General features: G+C 44.1%; 1 protein-coding gene across 2 annotated transcripts in view; it reads right to left on the bottom strand.

Moving 5' to 3' along the window:
- LOC139370490 (protein kinase C alpha type) overlaps window positions 1–17,968 on the bottom strand; it is a 215,526-nt gene that overhangs the window by 22,905 nt on the left and 174,653 nt on the right. For both annotated transcript variants that reach the window (XM_071110005.1, XM_071110004.1), the window contains 2 exons: window positions 5,961–6,041; window positions 2,049–2,156 (listed from right to left, as the gene is read on the bottom strand). In XM_071110005.1, coding sequence (XP_070966106.1) covers window positions 2,049–2,156; window positions 5,961–6,041 — 189 coding nt within the window. The remainder of the gene's footprint in view (window positions 1–2,048; window positions 2,157–5,960; window positions 6,042–17,968) is intronic.

Here is a 17,968-nt window from a genome sequence, read left to right as displayed (position 1 = left end):
TTCTATCCCATTCGTCATTTCACAGTCTTTGGAAGGGAGTTTGAGGTGAGTCTGAATGTGTGTGAGTGAGTAATCCTAGCTGGTCTAAAGGTGCAGAAAACTCATCCCAGCTGCAGTGTGAAGAGGCCAGGGAGAGTAATGAGAAAAGCTTGGCTAGAGTGCCTTCACACCTCTCCTCTCCTCAAAAATTGCAGTGACACAGCGGTGGGGTGATGGCAGCAAAGCATGCTGGGTAATGTAACAACGCCAAAAATAACAACCAGTCCCCCTATCTACTCCTGTCGTCTGTCGGTGGCAGCCACAGAATTGTGACTTAGACACGTGTGTGTGTGTGTGTCACAGCCGGTGAAAAGGAAAAAGTAATTTGTCAGGGTTGTGTTCACAGCTCATGCTGTTCCCCTACACGTGAAAAGGGAACCCTTGTACGCTGCAAACGGAATCCTGTCTGCTTTTGCTAGACTTCACCTTCAAAACGTAAACTTGAGGCCCAAAAGCGGCCTGAGAATGAGTGTGTGTCTATGGCTGATGAGCTAAGGGATCATGACCAGGTTCTCAGTGTTCTCTCCTTGCTAGAACACACATACGCACGCGCACACACCTCCCTGAGACCTTTTATTCATGCGAGCCTTAGAGGATGGCCCGTCCACAAAGGAAGAGCATTGGATCAAAGCAAATCCCCCATCTGCAGAAACAATGGAGGGACCTCACTCTCTTCCCTATGGGCCCTGGTCAAAAGTAGTGCACTACAAAGGGAATAGGGTGCCATTTGGGATAGATGGGTGGATTTGAGGTAAAAACGCTGTAGGACATTTCTGCTGCAACCTAAATACTACAGATGTAGAATCTTAATTTTTTTTTGAGGAGAGAGCGATGCGAAAGAGGCGGAGACAAAGAGAGCGAGAGAGAGGGTTTGCAGAGAAGTTGAGGGGCAGACAGATTGCAGAGACAGTTGTTAGAAAGTGGTGGTAGTGTGAGAAAGGGGGAGAGTGAGAGAAAGGGATAGAGAGATGGCTAGATAGAAGGAGAGGCAGAGAGGATGTGTGAGCTCTGAGGGTTGAAGTGGGGAGGTGTGGACACCAGTGTGTTATCACACAGTTCATTGACTCGGCTCAGCCCCGGAACGTTCCTTCTCTCCTCCTGCTCGTGTTATTAGTGCCTTCACCTCTCCTCTCTTACACACGCACACCTTTCCCAATGTGTCTCCCTCTTTCTCTGCCTTTAATTCGTTTTTGGCACAATATGGCTGCAGTCCAATATATGCACACAGGTGGGTACTAGGAGAGATGGAGACCCACACACTGTCAAAAATAAGGAAATATTAGCTTTAAGCTTTTAAGTCATCTCTCCTTGTTTTCCTATTTTGAAACCTACGCACCTGTAACAGACACTATTTGATCTAAAGGACCTTCAAAGAGCGCAGACGGCCACCCACCATAACACAGGTGGGCGCTACATCGGTGATGAATAGGGGTGAGGTACACACATCCATAACTCCTCACTGTGCTTCTCCAATCCCGCTTGTTTTGAATCCACTTCCCCCCTATAGTACAGTATGCCCTTGGCTATGTAGGTAGTAACCCCCGTGCCTATAGACTACAGTAATAGATCCTTCAACGACAAAACCTCCAGTCTAAAGGTCACATGTCAAAGTCAGTCATATCTATCGACATAGATTCTATCGATGGATCACTTCTTGCTCTTCCTACTGTACATGCTAATGGATAGTGTCTTCATAAAGGTCATTGTAAAGACGGCTTCAAAAGGTTGACTTCATGAAGTGTTAATAATTGGACCTAGGTCACAGTGGGTATGGGACTGAGTGTTATTGATGACAGGTGACGAGAGAAGGGGTGAGAGACTAGCTTCAAAGGGGAGTGGGGAAGACCATGGGTTTAAGGGTGATGGTTGTGGGGCAGGGTGTGAAGGCATAGGGGGCCATAGAAATATAATGGCATTGACTTCAATGGGAATTTCCATTCTAGTAATTCTATATTTCTATGAGAGGGGCTGAGGTTCAAAGGGTTCTTTGGGTCAAAGGTCGAACTCACCCCTTTGCAGATGGACACGGCCTCTTTGGACATTTGCTTGGGGTACGACACGTTGTGCTCCATGATGGACTGGAAGAGCTCGTCCTCGTCCTCACCATCAAACGGGGGCTGCGGAACAATACGTTACATAGAACGTTATATACACGTTGTAAATAGTTTGAGAACGCTATATACATGTTGTAAATAGGTTGAGAATGTTATATACATGTTGTAAATAGGTTGAGAATGTTATGTACATGTTGTAAATAGGTTGAGAATGTTATGTACATGTTGTAAATAGGTTGAGAATGTTATATACATGTTGTAAATAGGTTGAGAATGTTATATACATTTTGTAAATATGCTGGGAATGTTTTATGCATGTAAATAGGTTGAGAATGTTATACACATGTTGTAAATGGGTTGAGTATTTTATATACATGTTGTAAATAGTTTGCAAATGTTATGCACATGTTGTAAATATGTTGACAATATTAAGTAAATGTTAACATCAGAATGTGTAGTACATCTGTAATGACCTCAAATATTATGTCTTAGTCATTTTGACCTTCACCTTCAATCAAACGAGTTAAATTCATGATAATCTATCTAGTATCTTAATGTCATAGCTATTTTTCAGGGGTCATTTCTAAACAGGGCCCAGTCCGCAACTCAGCAGAGTCTGTAATGCCGATGTCAACTGTATAAAAAGTCAGCTTTAATGGAATTTTAGGAGAACAAAGACAATTAGAAATGTAATGCTGGCTACACAAACAGCCAGAAAAGCTGGCCTCACAGGACTGCTTAAAACAAGCTTGGCAGAAAAAGGGAAACATTTTCTTTGAAAAACACCAATTTGACATTGTGTGCTGGTGATTATGTCCGACACTCGCTTGCTGTTTTCATTTTTGCATCAAGGGGATTCCAAGACTAATTTGAACAGAGTATTATGGGGGGGGGATTATCGGAATAAACATGAACTAACCTGGTTAACCCTTAGGTGGTCTAAAGTTCCAAACATTGTCATAAAAACACACATGGAAGAACGGTCTTTGCTGATGAACATTCACACTTCGGTACCAAAGCACCTGCTCAAAGCCATTGTATGTGTGTATATTCTACTCCTTCTCAGTCCAGTAATACGACTGAATAAGGGTTGTTATAGTGGCTTGTTACGCGAGAGCGAGAGAGAGAGAGAGCGATAGAGGGGAAAAAAAGAGAAAAAAATATACAAAACGTTTATGAAACGGAAGATAAAAATCAATGAAAGAGGTCTAGACCATAGAGAGTGAAAGAAACAAGTTCCAGACAAAAGTTGCCAGCTGGGAGGGAAATGGACGAGATGGTCCAGCTATTTTCTCCCTCCACCTCTATCATTACGAACCATAATGTGTGCATTGTGACACATCATAAATGTAATATTTTTAATTTCCACTAGACTAAACCCTTTGGCAAGAGATACCTAGGCTGCTTTCTGCTCTCTTTATCTGATACACAGTACACTGCACTGAACACCCTCTTGAGGGGGAAACACACACACACCTCCCACCCACACAGTCGACCCACGCCCCTACAATCCTGAGGTCATATAAGCCAAATGAACTACTTTTGGCCTGTGAGTGTGTACTGTAAAAGGGTATAAAAACCTAAGTTGCCCCAGGGCCTTCCCTTAGTAGATGGCTGGGCTGCTGCTCATCCATCACGCCATCTGTTTCTGCCCAGTGAACGGGACGAGATGAAGCTCCTGGCCACTGGGGCCCCAAACACACAGGGAGCAAACAAACCCATCACCCTTACTGAACACAGCAGCAGGGAGTTAGCACCGGCCGCATCTCAAATGGCGCCCTATATGGCTATACCCTATGTAGTGTACAGTGTAGGCTGATGGGAGGAGCTATAGGAGGATCTGCTCATTATAATGGCTGGAATGGAATTAATGGAATGGTATCAAACACATCATGGATATCACGTTTGACTCCGTTCCATTAATTCCATCCCAGCCACTACAATTAGCCCATCCTCCTATAGCTCCTCCCACCAGCCTCCACTGGTAGTAAGGCTCTGGTCAAAAGTAGTACACTATATAGGGAATACCATTTCGGATGCTCACTCAGAGTATTCGATAGCGTAGCCTGTCAACTAAATATATTTTTGAGTTGCCCTTACTGATGGTTGGGACGGTTATGGACATAACCGAAAAGCATCTGTTAAGCCTTTACACTCATACCCATTCACGGGTTGAATATTCCAGATTGGAACACAGTGGCTGTACAGTAAAATGCTATACATGACGTCAGAGCTCTGGCTCTGCCCTTCACAGCGCTGTATGGGTTTTGAGTGACAGCCATTATGAACTTGAGCACCTCGCAAGACAAGAAGGTGCCCCTCTCCCTCCAGATAGTTGGGGAACTTGAGCAAATGTTCTGTTGTCTGACTGAGGGAAATGCTGTAAATTAAGAGGACTATGTATTTTGAATGATGAGACATGAGGATTATAGTAAATACCGCTTTGCCCTGCTTGTATGATATCAAACACAGGAGTCCAAATGTGCACTTGACATTTCCATATCAATTAAACTCATGTCATATACAGTGTGGAGGTCGGCCGATTAATCAGCATGGCCGATTTCAAGTTTTCATAACAATCGATTACATTGCATTCCACGAGGAAACTGTGTGGCAGGCTGACCACCTGTTACGCGAGTGCAGCAAAGAGCCAAGGTAAGTTGTTAGCTAGCATTAAAAAAGTATCTTATAAAAACAATCTTCACATAATCACTAGTTAACTACACATGGTTGATGATATTACTAGGTTAACTAGCTTGTCCGGCGTTGCATATAATCAATGCGGTGCAGGTGATGATTTAACAAAAGCACATTCGCGAAAAAGGCACAATCGTTGCAGGAATGTACCTAACCATAAACATCAAGGCTTTTCTTAAAATCAATACACAGAAGTATATATATTTTTAAACCTGCATATTTAGTTAAAAGAAATTCACGTTAGCAGAACTAGGGAATATGTGTCACTTCTCTTGCGCTCATTGCATGCAGTCAGGGTATATGCAACAGTTTGGGCCGCCTGGCTCGTTGCGAACTAATTTGCCAGAATTTTACATAATTATGACATAACATTGAAGGTTGTGCAATGTAACAGCAATATTTAGACTTAGGGTTGCCACCTGTTCAATAAAATATGGAACGGTTCCGTATTTCACTGAAAGAATAAAGAATAAATGTTTTCGAAATGATGGTTTCCGGATTTGACCATATTAATGACCAAAGACTCTTATTTCTGTGTTTATTATATTATAATATAAAAGTCTATGATTTGATAGAGCAGTCTTACTGAGTGGTGGTAGGCAGCTCAGTTACTAATAAACGTTACTAATAAACAAATAAATGATACAATTTAAGACGGAGAATACTATGTTCAATATCGGAGATAAATAAGAAAGAACGCGCTTTCCTCCACGTGCTTGGAAACACTGAAACCAAAAAGACTGTTGACATCTAGTGGAAGCCCTAGGAACTGCAATCTGGGAGGCCTTATTATTAAAATACATGCCATTGAAAATAGTGGTAAGCTGAATTTTTGGGGGGGGTAGTTTGTCCTCGGGGTTTCGCCTGCCATATTAGTTCTGTTATACTCACAGACGACGATTTAACAGTTTTAGAAACTTTAGTGTTTTCTATCCAAATCTACCAAATCTTCTGGGCCTGAGTAACAGGCAGTTAACTTTGGGCACCCTTTTAATCCGGAAGTGAAAATAGTGCCCCCTACCCTAATGAAGTTAAGTTAAAATAAGTGTTCATTCAGTATTGGCCCGACGAATCGGGTTTGGCTTTTTTTGGTCCTCCAATAATCGGTATCGACGCTGAAAAACCACAATTGGTCGACCTCTAGTAGAGAAAGCTGGGGGGCACACTCACCTGTCCTGCCAACATTTCGTAGAGCAGCACTCCATATGCCCACCAATCCACTGATAGCCCGTATGGCTGGTATGCAATAATCTGGGGAGGGAGGGAGAGAGAGAGAGAGGGGAGAGAGGGAGAGAGAGAGAGAGGCGAGAGAGGGATGAAAAGAGTTACATGGGATTAGATAAGACAATGTACATGTTCACAGAAGGTGAAATGCTGGCAAAGTATATACACATTACAGACAAAGAGACAGGCACACACACATTTAAAAAAAATGTTTTGTCTCACACCCCACTCTGCATCAGCTACTGTAACACATTCATATGCACAAACACACACACTAGCCTTTCACATTGTCGTCACAATATGTCTATTGCTAACTAACAGTACCCAAGAGAGCCCGAGACACATGCCTTCCACACACGCCCCACCAGTCAATCTAGCTCTTATTAGCAATTAGCATCCTCTTCTAGAGGGAACCTGGTTCATCACTGAGAGAGCAGGCACATCCTGTCAACCAGTTTCACCATCTGCTGTTGTATCCCCCCAGCTTATCATTGGATCCATTCTAATGAAGACATTAGACAGCCTTGCTGGAGCAAAGTACTGCTATGTTGTGGAGGGAAAATCCATTGATGCAAAGCAAAGTACTGTTGTGACGTCCATTGGAGAATTCACTGATGCTAAACAAATGGAGGGAGACAATGTTATCGTTTTGTGAAGTGGTGGGTGGCGTATCTCTACTTGTGCAATAACAGCTGGGGTAAGTACGCCCCACGCATGCAAGAACACATTATGCATGCATGTGCACATAAAGGGACTTTCATTGAACAGATGATGGAAGCAGAGAACAAGACACCTGAAGCCCCAACAGTGCTAGGGGAGAAGCAGCTGCACAACTAATAGGCTACCGGCAGAAATGAAGATGAAGAGGTGCCTTGAGTATCCGAAGGAAAACACGAGTGTCTTCCTGTGTCATGTTGGAAAGTGTAGCAAACGGGAACTTATTTTCAGAGGACGTGTCCAACAAAACGAGTGCATCAATTAATACATCAACATGAGGGATTGCCAGAGGAAGACCATCAATAAAAGATAGGCCATTATGTCATGGAGATGAGGTGGGGAAAGAGGTCAGCGCTTTGTTTTTCACGCACAGTATAAGGAGAGGGTGTCTTTGTGTGTGTGTCTTTGTATGTGTGTAAGGAGAGTGTGTATTTGTGTGTGATCTTATTTGAAGAGGCACTGCACAGTTCATCATAAACAAAGATGGTCGTCACGCCTTAATACACCTGACGCAAGCACTTGACCTCCTTAATAGTACCCCACCATGACAGTAAGTATATCATGTAGGTTAAACTCCTATGAGCAGGTATACATATGCATAACAGATGATGATATGCAGTGATTATGAATGAGTAATGTGAAGCTTTAATGAGCTGATCGGAGTTACGCTGCTAATGTAGTTGGTGTTTAACTCCAGTCTCTGTCATACATTCTTACAAGCACCCACAAACACTCTCCTCTTTCTTCCGCTCTCTATCACACGCGCACGCACACACACACGCGTACACACACACCTTTTACCCCCACCATCACACGGTAGGGTGTGATATGTGAGAGCAGTTCTTCTCCACATTGCCCTGTGACATTTTCTGTGTAAAACCTGACCTCCGCCTGCCCCTTGAGAGCCCTGAAAGGCACCTCTGGCTCTGCACTGTGCCGTCATGGCACGCAAGCCACTTACCTTCGGGCTTTAGAGAGCTGGACACACAAACAAAATCAATGCACACACATACGCACATACTCCTACACTGGCTGGCAATTGCAAAAACTCAAACAGTCATCCCTCTCTTACACATACGTGAGCACACAAGCAAGACTTCAACCTGTTTCCCTAACAGTAAATACAATATTGGGATTGTTTTCTGTTTGTCGTCCTGTCTTTTTGGCTTACCAGGCCCATACTCAGTCTCAAACTAAACTGAACAGGTCAAAATTGATTCCATCTCCATGAGCTACACTACCGGTCAAAAGTTCTATGACACCTAATCATTCAAGGGTTGTTCTGGTTGAGAGAATGCCAAGAGTGTGGACAGCTGTCATCAAGGCAAAGGGTGGCTATTTGAAGAATCTTAAAATATAAAATATATTTTGATTTGTTTAACACTTTTTTGGTTACTATATGATTCCATATGTGTTATTTCATAGTTTTGATGTCTTCAATATTATTCTACAATGTAGAACATGGTAAAAATAAAGAAAATCCCTTGAATGAGTAGGTGTGTCCAAACTTTTGACCAGTAGTGTACATCAACAACAGGTCTATCTTAGGTAACGTTTCAGATGGATACATGCTTACAAACCCCTGGGCCAGGGATCAGAAATTACACAGGAGACAAAACGACTCAATAGTCCATATTGAGAATGAAGACCATTATAGTTCTGCAGCTGACATGGTTGTGCTACTGCCTGTCTGGGGCACTGTGTCAGTCAGACAGTGGACATGAAGGTGGAGTGGTTGTCAATAAGCAACAGCGAGACAAAGATATCACACCACCTGCCTTCCACACTATGCTGAAAGAGATGCTGGTCGAGCAGATAGTTGAGCTGACCCAAACCAAGACAAAATGGAAACTATGGAGGCCAGACAGTACCAGTAGGGTCCAGGAAGACGAGCTGAGAACCAGACTGAGAAATACAGGAAACCAGCTTGATGAATTAAGGAAAATTAATCAAGGAAAAGAGTTACAGTGCCTTGCGAAAGTGTTCGGCCCCCTTGAACTTTGCGACCTTTTGCCACATTTCAGGCTTCAAACATAAAGATATAAAACTGTATTTTTTTGTGAAGAATCAACAACAAGTGGGACACAATCATGAAGTGGAACGACATTTATTGGATATTTCAAACTTTTTTAACAAATCAAAAACTGAAAAATGGGGCGTGCAAAATTATTCAGCCCCTTTACTTTCAGTGCAGCAAACTCTCTCCAGAAGTTCAGTGAGGATTTCTGAATGATCCAATGTTGACCTAAATGACTAATGATGATAAATACAATCCACCTGTGTGTAATCAAGTCTCCGTATAAATGCACCTGCACTGTGATAGTCTCAGAGGTCCGTTAAAAGCGCAGAGAGCATCATGAAGAACAAGAAACACACCAGGCAGGTCCGAGATACTGTTGTGAAGAAGTTTAAAGCCGGATTTGGATACAAAAAGATTTCCCAAGCTTTAAACATCCCAAGGAGCACTGTGCAAGCAATAATATTGAAATGGAAGGAGTATCAGACCACTGCAAATCTACCAAGACCTGGCCATCCCTCTAAACTTTCAGCTCATACAAGGAGAAGACTGATCAGAGATGCAGCCAAGAGGCCCATGATCACTCTGGATGAACTGCAGAGATCTACAGCCGAGGTGGGAGACTCTGTCCATAGGACAACAATCAGTCGTATATTGCACAAATCTGGCCTTTATGGAAGAGTGGCAAGAAGAAAGCCATTTCTTAAAGATATCAATAAAAAGCGTACCTGGTTAAATAAAGGTGAAAAAGAGCACATTATGACTTGTTTAGGACTCAAAACTCAAAGTTAAAGATTTGAGACATGACTTGATACTTGACAGTCTTGACTTGAGACTTGACTCGGACTTGCCTGTCTTGGCTTGGGACCAAACAATGACTTGGTCCCACCTCTGGTTTATGGACATATTCAATCACTCCCTATCCCAGTCTGTTGTCCCCACATGCTTCAAGATGGCCGTCATTGTTCCTGTACCCAAGAAGGCAAAGATAATTTAACTAAATGACTTCCGCCCCATAGAACTCACTTCTGTCTTCATGATGTGCTTTGAGAAACTAGTCAAAGATCATACACCCCTACCTTACCGGCCACCCTAGACCCACTTCAGTTTGCATACCACCCCAACAGGTCCACAGATGATGCAATAGCCATCACACTGCACACTGCCCTATCCCATCTAGGACAAGATGAATACCTATGTAAGAATGCTGTTCATTGACTACAGCTCAGCATTCAACACCATAGTACCCTCCAAGCTCATCATCAAGCTGGAGGCCCTGGGTCTCGACCCCGCCCTGTGCAATTGGGTCCTGGACTTTCTGACGGGCCGCCCCCCAGGTGGTGAAGGTAGGAAACAACATCTCCACTTCACTGACCCTCAACACTGGGGTCCCACAAAGGTGTGTGCTCAGCCCCCTCCTGTACTCCCTGTGCACCCATGACTGCATGGCCATGCACGCATCCAACTCAATCATCAAGTTAGCAGACGACACTATAGTAGTGGGCTTGATTACCAACAACAACGAGACAGCCTACAGGGAGGAGGTGAGGGCACTCAGAGTGTGGCATCTGGAAAACAACCTCAAACTCAACAAAACAAAGGAGATGATCATGGACTTCAGGAAACAGCAGAGGGAACACCCCCCTATCCACATCGAAGGGACAGCAGTAGAGAAGGTGGAAAGTTAAGTTCCTCTGCATACACATCACAGACAAACTGAAATGGTCCACCCACACAGACAGCATTGTGAAGAAGGCACAACAGCACCTCTTCAGCCTCAGGGGGCTGAATAAAATTGTCTTGCCACCAAAAACACTCACAAACTTCTACAGATGCACAATCGAGAGCATCCTGTCAGGCTGTATCACAGCCTGGTACGGCAAATACACCGCCCTCAACCACAAGGCTCTCCAGAGGGTGGTGCGGCCTGCACAACGCATCACCGGGGGCAAACTACCCGCACTCCATGACACCTACAGCACCCGATATCACAGGAAGGCCAAAAAGTTCAAGGACAACAACCACCCGAGCCACTGCCTGTTCACCCTGCTATCATCCAGAAGGCGAGATCAGTACAGGTGCATCAAAGCTGGGACCGAGAGACTAAAGAACAGCTTCTCTCTCAAGTTCATCAGACTGCTAAACAGCAATCACTAACTCAGAGAGGCTGCTGCATACATTAAGACCCAATCACTGGCCACTTTAATAAGTGGATCACTAGACATTTTAAATAATGCTACTTTAATAATGTTTACATATCTTAATTACTCATATGTACAGTGCCTTGCGAAAGTATTCGGCCCCCTTGAAATTTGCGACCTTTTGCCACATTTCAGGCTTCAAACATAAAGATATAAAACTGTATTTTTTTGTGAAGAATTAACAACAAGTGGGACACAATCATGAAGTGGAACGACATTTATTGGATATTTCAAACTTTTTTAACAAATTAAAAACTGAAAAATTGGGCGTGCAAAATTATTCAGCCCCCTTAAGTTAATACTTTGTAGCGCCACCTTTTGCTGCGATTACAGCTGTAAGTCGCTTGGGGTATGTCTCTATCAGTTTTGCACATCGAGAGACTGAATTTTTTTCCCATTCCTCCTTGCAAAACAGCTCGAGCTCAGTGAGGTTGGATGGAGAGCATTTGTGAACAGCAGTTTTCAGTTCTTTCCACAGATTCTCGATTGGATTCAGGTCTGGACTTTGACGTGGCCATTCTAACACCTGGATATGTTTATTTTTGAACCATTCCATTGTAGATTTTACTTTATGTTTTGGATCATTGTCTTGTTGGAAGACAAATCTCCGTCCCAGTCTCAGGTCTTTTGCAGACTCCATCAGGTTTTCTTCCAGAATGGTCCTGTATTTGGCTCCATCCATCTTCCCATCAATTTTAACCATCTTCCCTGTCCCTGCTGAAGAAAAGCAGGCCCAAATCATGATGCTGCCACCACCATTTTTGACAGTGGGGATGGTGTGTTCAGCTGTGTTGCTTTTACGCCAAACATAATGTTTTGCATTGTTGCCAAAAAGTTCAATTTTGGTTTCATCTGACCAGAGCACCTTCTTCCACATGTTTGGTGTGTCTCCCCGGTGGCTTGTGGCAAACTTTAAACAACACTTTTTATGGATATCTTTAAGAAATGGCTTTCTTCTTGCCACTCTTCCATAAAGGCCAGATTTGTGCAATATACGACTGATTGTTGTCCTATGGACAGAGTCTCCCACCTCAGCTGTAGATCTCTGCAGTTCATCCAGAGTGATCATGGGCCTCTTGGCTGCATCTCTGATCAGTCTTCTTGTATGAGCTGAAAGTTTAGAGGGGCGGCCAGGTCTTGGTAGATTTGCAGTGGTCTGATACTCCTTCCATTTCAATATTATCGCTTGCACAGTGCTCCTTGGAATGTTTAAAGCTTGGGAAATCTTTTTGTATCCAAATCCGGCTTTAAACTTCTTCACAACAGTATCTCGGACCTGCCTGGTGTGTTCCTTGTTCTTCATGATGCTCTCTGCGCTTTTAACGGACCTCTGAGACTATCACAGTGCAGGTGCATTTATACTTGATTACACACAGGTGGATTGTATTTATCATCATTAGTCATTTAGGTCAACATTGGATCATTCAGAGATCCTCACTGAACTTCTGGACAGAGTTTGCTGCACTGAAAGTAAAGGGGCTGAATAATTTCGCACGCCCAATTTTTCAGTTTTTGATTTGTTAAAAAAGTTTGAAATATCCAATAAATGTCGTTCCACTTCATGATTGTGTCCCACTTGTTGTTGATTCTTCACAAAAAAATACAGTTTTTATCTTTATGTTTGAAGCCTGAAATGTGGCAAAAGGTCGCAAAGTTCAAGGGGGCCGAATACTTTCGCAAGGCACTGTAACTGGTAACCATCTATAGTTGATGAAAACATGTAAATGTGTACAGTGATGTGTAGAGTACATTAGCCATTTGAGTTTAATTGAACTGCATTGCATTTAATTTGACTTCATTTGATTAAAATATCAAAATATTTTCCTGTGGGGTGTGTTCAATTCAAATGGTGAATTAATTTGAATGAAAGAGCAATTCACAACTAAATTCTGAATTGACCCCAAATCTGGTGTGTCCGGATTCTTCTTACATTAGTAATATCACTATTTACATTGTGCTGATAATAACAAAACAAAACACTTTTGTTAAGCAATACCATCAGTAAACTATTTATAATTGTAATGATTGATCAAAATCGGTATATTTATAAACCATTTATTAAGCTCCTTCGCTACAGGTATGGCACCAGTGAGAGGACTCCACCACTTCACCTTCTATTGCCATACATATGGAGCATTTCTGTTCATGTTGGTACGGCAGATCCCATAACATCTAGTGATGGTTCAGACAATGGATCTAACGGGGCTGTACTGATGCTTGAGGAGGGAGATCAGGTCTAGGTGTGCCTTGAAGCCAACTCATGGATCTGGGTAGAAAATGACCGCAACCTCAGCACCTTCACTGGCATTCTGCTCTTTGCCCAGTATATTCTGTGTGGGGATAAGTTCCACACCATCTGATTGACAGCTCCAGCTACATGCAATATATTTAAAATAAAATTTAAAAAAATGGACAAGATTAACACTGTTTATTTAAAAAAAATCTATATCTCTCTCGGTTTAGTACATCTGTGGTGTTTACAGAATGACACGCATAATAACCCTGCCTCTGGCAGCTTCCATCCTGAATTTACTGTACACAAACCAACAGCAACATGTGATGCTGTTTTATACATTTTATGCTGATTCATTGTTACTATCACATTGTACATGTAGCCTATTCTGAGGTGTATGTTCTTATTCGTATTCTCGGGTGTACTGCAGAGTGCACTTTCGAGGTCTGGCAAAACATTTGCTGTTGCTTATAGCTTTATGTCCTTCTTCAATGTATTTATCATGGGTTACAGGATTGGGAGAAAAAAACATGACCTGAATGAGAAGGTTATCTTGAAAGAATGATTTACAGGCGCTCACATACTCCTTGAGGTAAACACCAGACCTGGGATCACATCCTTAAATAAACATTTTATAATATTTTGAGCGTTCGCTTAAGTCTGCTTGGAGTGCAATTTGGGGACTGTTTCTATTAGTTTATTAAAGCAAGGAAAGCTCAACCAGGCACAGATGAAGTACCGGTATTTGAACCCCAAACACATGACTCATACGGTACTGTGAAGAGAGACAATACTTTTTGTGAAACATTTACCCAAACTGAAATAGTGGTAATAGAAGCAGGTCACGTCAATCCATAACCGTTGACGTTTCTTAAGCACTTGAACATGATTGAAAGGTAGCCACGTTGAATTGGAACAAAGTCCTCCTGGGAACATTCCATTCGTGCACAAAAGGATATATAATGCGGCCATTATGCATTGTAAAACTTGTCATGCATAGATAAACATTGCAAAGGTTCAACCACTAGAGAATACCTACACTAGTTTTGACAATATATTCAGATTTACTCAAAACAGTCACCAATAAAAGCATTTAAAATCACCAATAGTGCAGATTTAGGAAAAAACATATGACCCTCAGATCACACGGTCAGGAAAAACTTAATTGGAAGTCAACTGTCAAATAGATTGTCATGGAGTGTGTACTCTCATATCATTCACAGACAGACCTATGGTGGCCTTCTCTGCAGCACTGGGAATCAAGGCTGGGAACATACTGTAGGACCTTTCAACACTGAAACGACCCTGGTCTACAAAAAGTTCTTCACAAACGTTGGCAACCTCTATAAACCTACCACAGGTAATGTGATGCACTAAACCATAATATACTTGAATATACTGTAAATGTTTTATGTAGACGTGATATATAAAAGCTCCTCATTTGCCCTAGGTATCTTCACAGCACCAATGAGAGGACTCTACCACGTCACCTTCTATTGCAATGCATTTGGAGCCAACCCTGGGTACGTTTTCCTGTGTAAGAACAGGGAACGTATTGCTGCCACTGCAGATCACGCATCTGGTGATCTTGCAGATAATGGATCTAATGAGCTTGTGTTGATGCTTGAGGTAGGAGACCAGGTCTACATGCCCCTCGGTACTCATAGATCTACGATGATGACAACAGCTACAACTTCAGTACCTTCAATGGCATTCTGCTATTTACTCAGTAGCTAACGCTTGGCCATTTACTCAGTAGCTAACGCTTGGCCATTTACTCAGTAGCTAACGCTTGGCCATTTACTCAGTAGCTAACTCTTGGCCATTAACTCAGTAGCTAACTCTTGGCCATTAACTCAGTAGCTAACTCTTGGCCATTTACTCAGTAGCTAACTCTTAGCCATTTACTCAGTAGCTAACTCTTAGCCATTTACTCAGTAGCTAACTCTTAGCCATTTACTCAGTAGCTAACTCTTAGCCATTTACTCAGTAGCTAACTCTTAGCCATTTACTCAGTAGCTAACTCTTAGCCATTTACTCAGTAGCTAACTCTTAGCCATTTACTCAGTAGCTAACTCTTAGCCATTTACTCAGTAGCTAACTCTTAGCCATTTACTCAGTAGCTAACTCTTAGCCATTTACTCAGTAGCTAACTCTTAGCTATTTATTTTACCTCATGTTAGGTATTCAGCGGTGTTATCTTTAAGATAAAGTAGCATTTGGTCCATCTTCCAGACCTGGGCGCAAACCAACAACCTTTTAAGGAAGGTAACATCTCCACACAATGGCTACTAGCACTTCACTAGCATTACACAAATAATCACCTTACCTCAACACACACACACGTCTCAGAGGTCTGGCAAGTTCTCCAAGGATTGCAGTTCAACAAGGAATGTGATATCCTCACAGCATCATCCGATCATGACAGTAATATATATATAGCGAGAGCGAGAGAGACGCAGAGAGAGGTATTTAGATTTGCTTCAGGCCATACTGCAGCGAGCACCAACGTGACACCGCTGTCCTTGCCTGTCGCCTGTCACAATGACACAGGGCAAATGGTGCCCTTCAACTCCATGCACAGCACTGCGTGGCGAAGTGTGTGTAGGGTTTTCTGTGAGAATACTAATTTGAGTTAAGTGTGTGTGTGTGTGTCGGTCTCTGTCTGTCTGTCTGTGAGACTGACTGAGTGTGTTTGTGTGAATGCAGTTTGTATCTGTGTACATGAATGATTGCACGTGTGTGTCCCAGTCAGTCTCTTCTCTGGTTTGGCATCATAATGAATGTGATAGGGACACACACTCTGATGACCCGTCGCTCCACTTTCTCATGTTGTTTTCTTTCATTTCCCACACTCCATAGAGGCCTATGGCCAGATCACTCAATGTAACATACTGTGTGCGCGAGTGTGCGTGCTGTTGTGTCCATCTGAGCTGCGGTGGATGTCTCCCGGCAGGCCTAATGCTATGTGACAGTTCTGGATCACTCATAGCTACTCAAGGCTTCCACCACTACTACCGCCTCTTAATATAACCCAGTGCACATAGAAACTACGGACACAAGATAACTACTAAACACTACAGAACACAACCTCAGCCTGATCTCAGAAACAACATTACAGCAGGTTGAAGTGAGGTCGGCCCACCTCAGTGCCACTGGATTCGTTTAAGTGGCATGTATCACGGTGAGTACTGGACATTAAGCCATCTTACAAGAGAATAAAGCATTTTCTTGCACCTGTAAAGTATATTGAGTTACACCCTTGTCAACTTGCCTCTAATGGTTGGGGTTAGGTTATGGGCAAGATAAGCTAGATCTGTAGGGCAACTGCTACTCAGTGCATGGCAGAGCAGTTGAAGGGTCGCCGTCTTGGCTAATGTTAGCTGCTATCGCTAAAGGCTTTGGGGAGCGAGGCAAAAATGGGAGGTCAGGCTGAGTTTAGTGCACACTGACAAAGTGCAAAAATGTACTTGGGCAGTTTCTCGCTCTCTCCTCTCACGACTTCTTCCTCTGTCAACACAGAGGATTGAACACAGAAACGAATTGCTCTGATCTGAAAACATCTGTCACCGCAACCACTAATTGCACAAAACCTAAAAATAGGGAGTAAGTTGTTGAAGCCAAAACAAGGAGCCAGAGGACAATCCAAAGATAGAGCTAAAGCAGCTTCTCTCCCTCCCTCCCTCCCAGTCGCTCCCTCCCTCCCAGTCGCTCGCTCTCTCCCTCCCTCCCAGTCGCTCGCTCTCTCCCTCCCAGTCGCTCGCTCTCTCCCTCCCTCCCTCACAGTCGCTCGCTCTCTCCCTCCCTCCCAGTCGCTCGCTCTCTCCCTCCCTCCCAGTCGCTCGCTCTCTCCCTCCCAGTCGCTCGCTCTCTCCCTCCCAGTCGCTCGCTCTCTCCCTCCCAGTCGCTCGCTCTCTCCCTCCCAGTCGCTCTCTCTCTCCCTCCCAGTCGCTCTCTCTCTCCCTCCCAGTCGCTCTCTCCCTCCCTCCCAGTCGCTCTCTCCCTCCCAGTCGCCCTCTCCCTCCCAGTCGCTCTCTCTCTCCCTCCCAGTCGCTCTCTCTCTCCCTCCCAGTCGCTCTCTCTCTCCCTCCCAGTCGCTCGCTCTCTCCCTCCCAGTCGCTCGCTCTCTCCCTCCCAGTCGCTCTCTCTCTCCCTCCCAGTCGCTCTCTCTCTCCCTCCCAGTCGCTCTCTCCCTCCCAGTCGCCCTCTCCCTCCCAGTCGCTCTCTCTCTCCCTCCCAGTCGCTCTCTCTCTCCCTCCCAGTCGCTCTCTCTCTCCCTCCCAGTCGCTCTCTCTCTCCCTCCCAGTCGCTCTCTCTCTCCCTCCCAGTCGCTCTCTCTCTCCCTCCCAGTCGCTCTCTCTCTCCCTCCCAGTCGCCCTCTCCCTCCCAGTCGCCCTCTCCCTCCCAGTCGCCCTCTCCCTCCCAGTCGCCCTCTCCCTCCCAGTCGCCCTCTCCCTCCCAGTCGCCCTCTCCCTCCCAGTCTCTCTCTCTCCCAGTCTCTCTCTGCCTCTCCATTTCTCCTCCCCTCCATCTCCCCCTCTCTATTTCTCCTCCCCTCAATCTCCCCCTCTATCTCACAGGCTTGTTACTCTGGTAACGCAGTGTGTAAATTCTCATTAGCATACAGTGACCAACGTATTCCTCTCGTATTCATCCCAGATGACACCCTATTCCCTTTATAGTGCACTGCTTTTGACCAAGACCCATAGGTCTATAGAGGAAACAGGGTGCCGTTTGGGATGCACACAGAGCCTTCCCATGGGTGCCTATGTAGGTCAGGGTGAGA

Source organism: Oncorhynchus clarkii, chromosome 17 (genome assembly GCF_045791955.1).
Source record: "Oncorhynchus clarkii lewisi isolate Uvic-CL-2024 chromosome 17, UVic_Ocla_1.0, whole genome shotgun sequence".
Lineage (NCBI taxonomy): Eukaryota > Metazoa > Chordata > Actinopteri > Salmoniformes > Salmonidae > Oncorhynchus > Oncorhynchus clarkii.
Note: the sequence above shows the minus strand (reverse complement) of the source record. Positions and strands in the feature narration are given on the sequence as shown.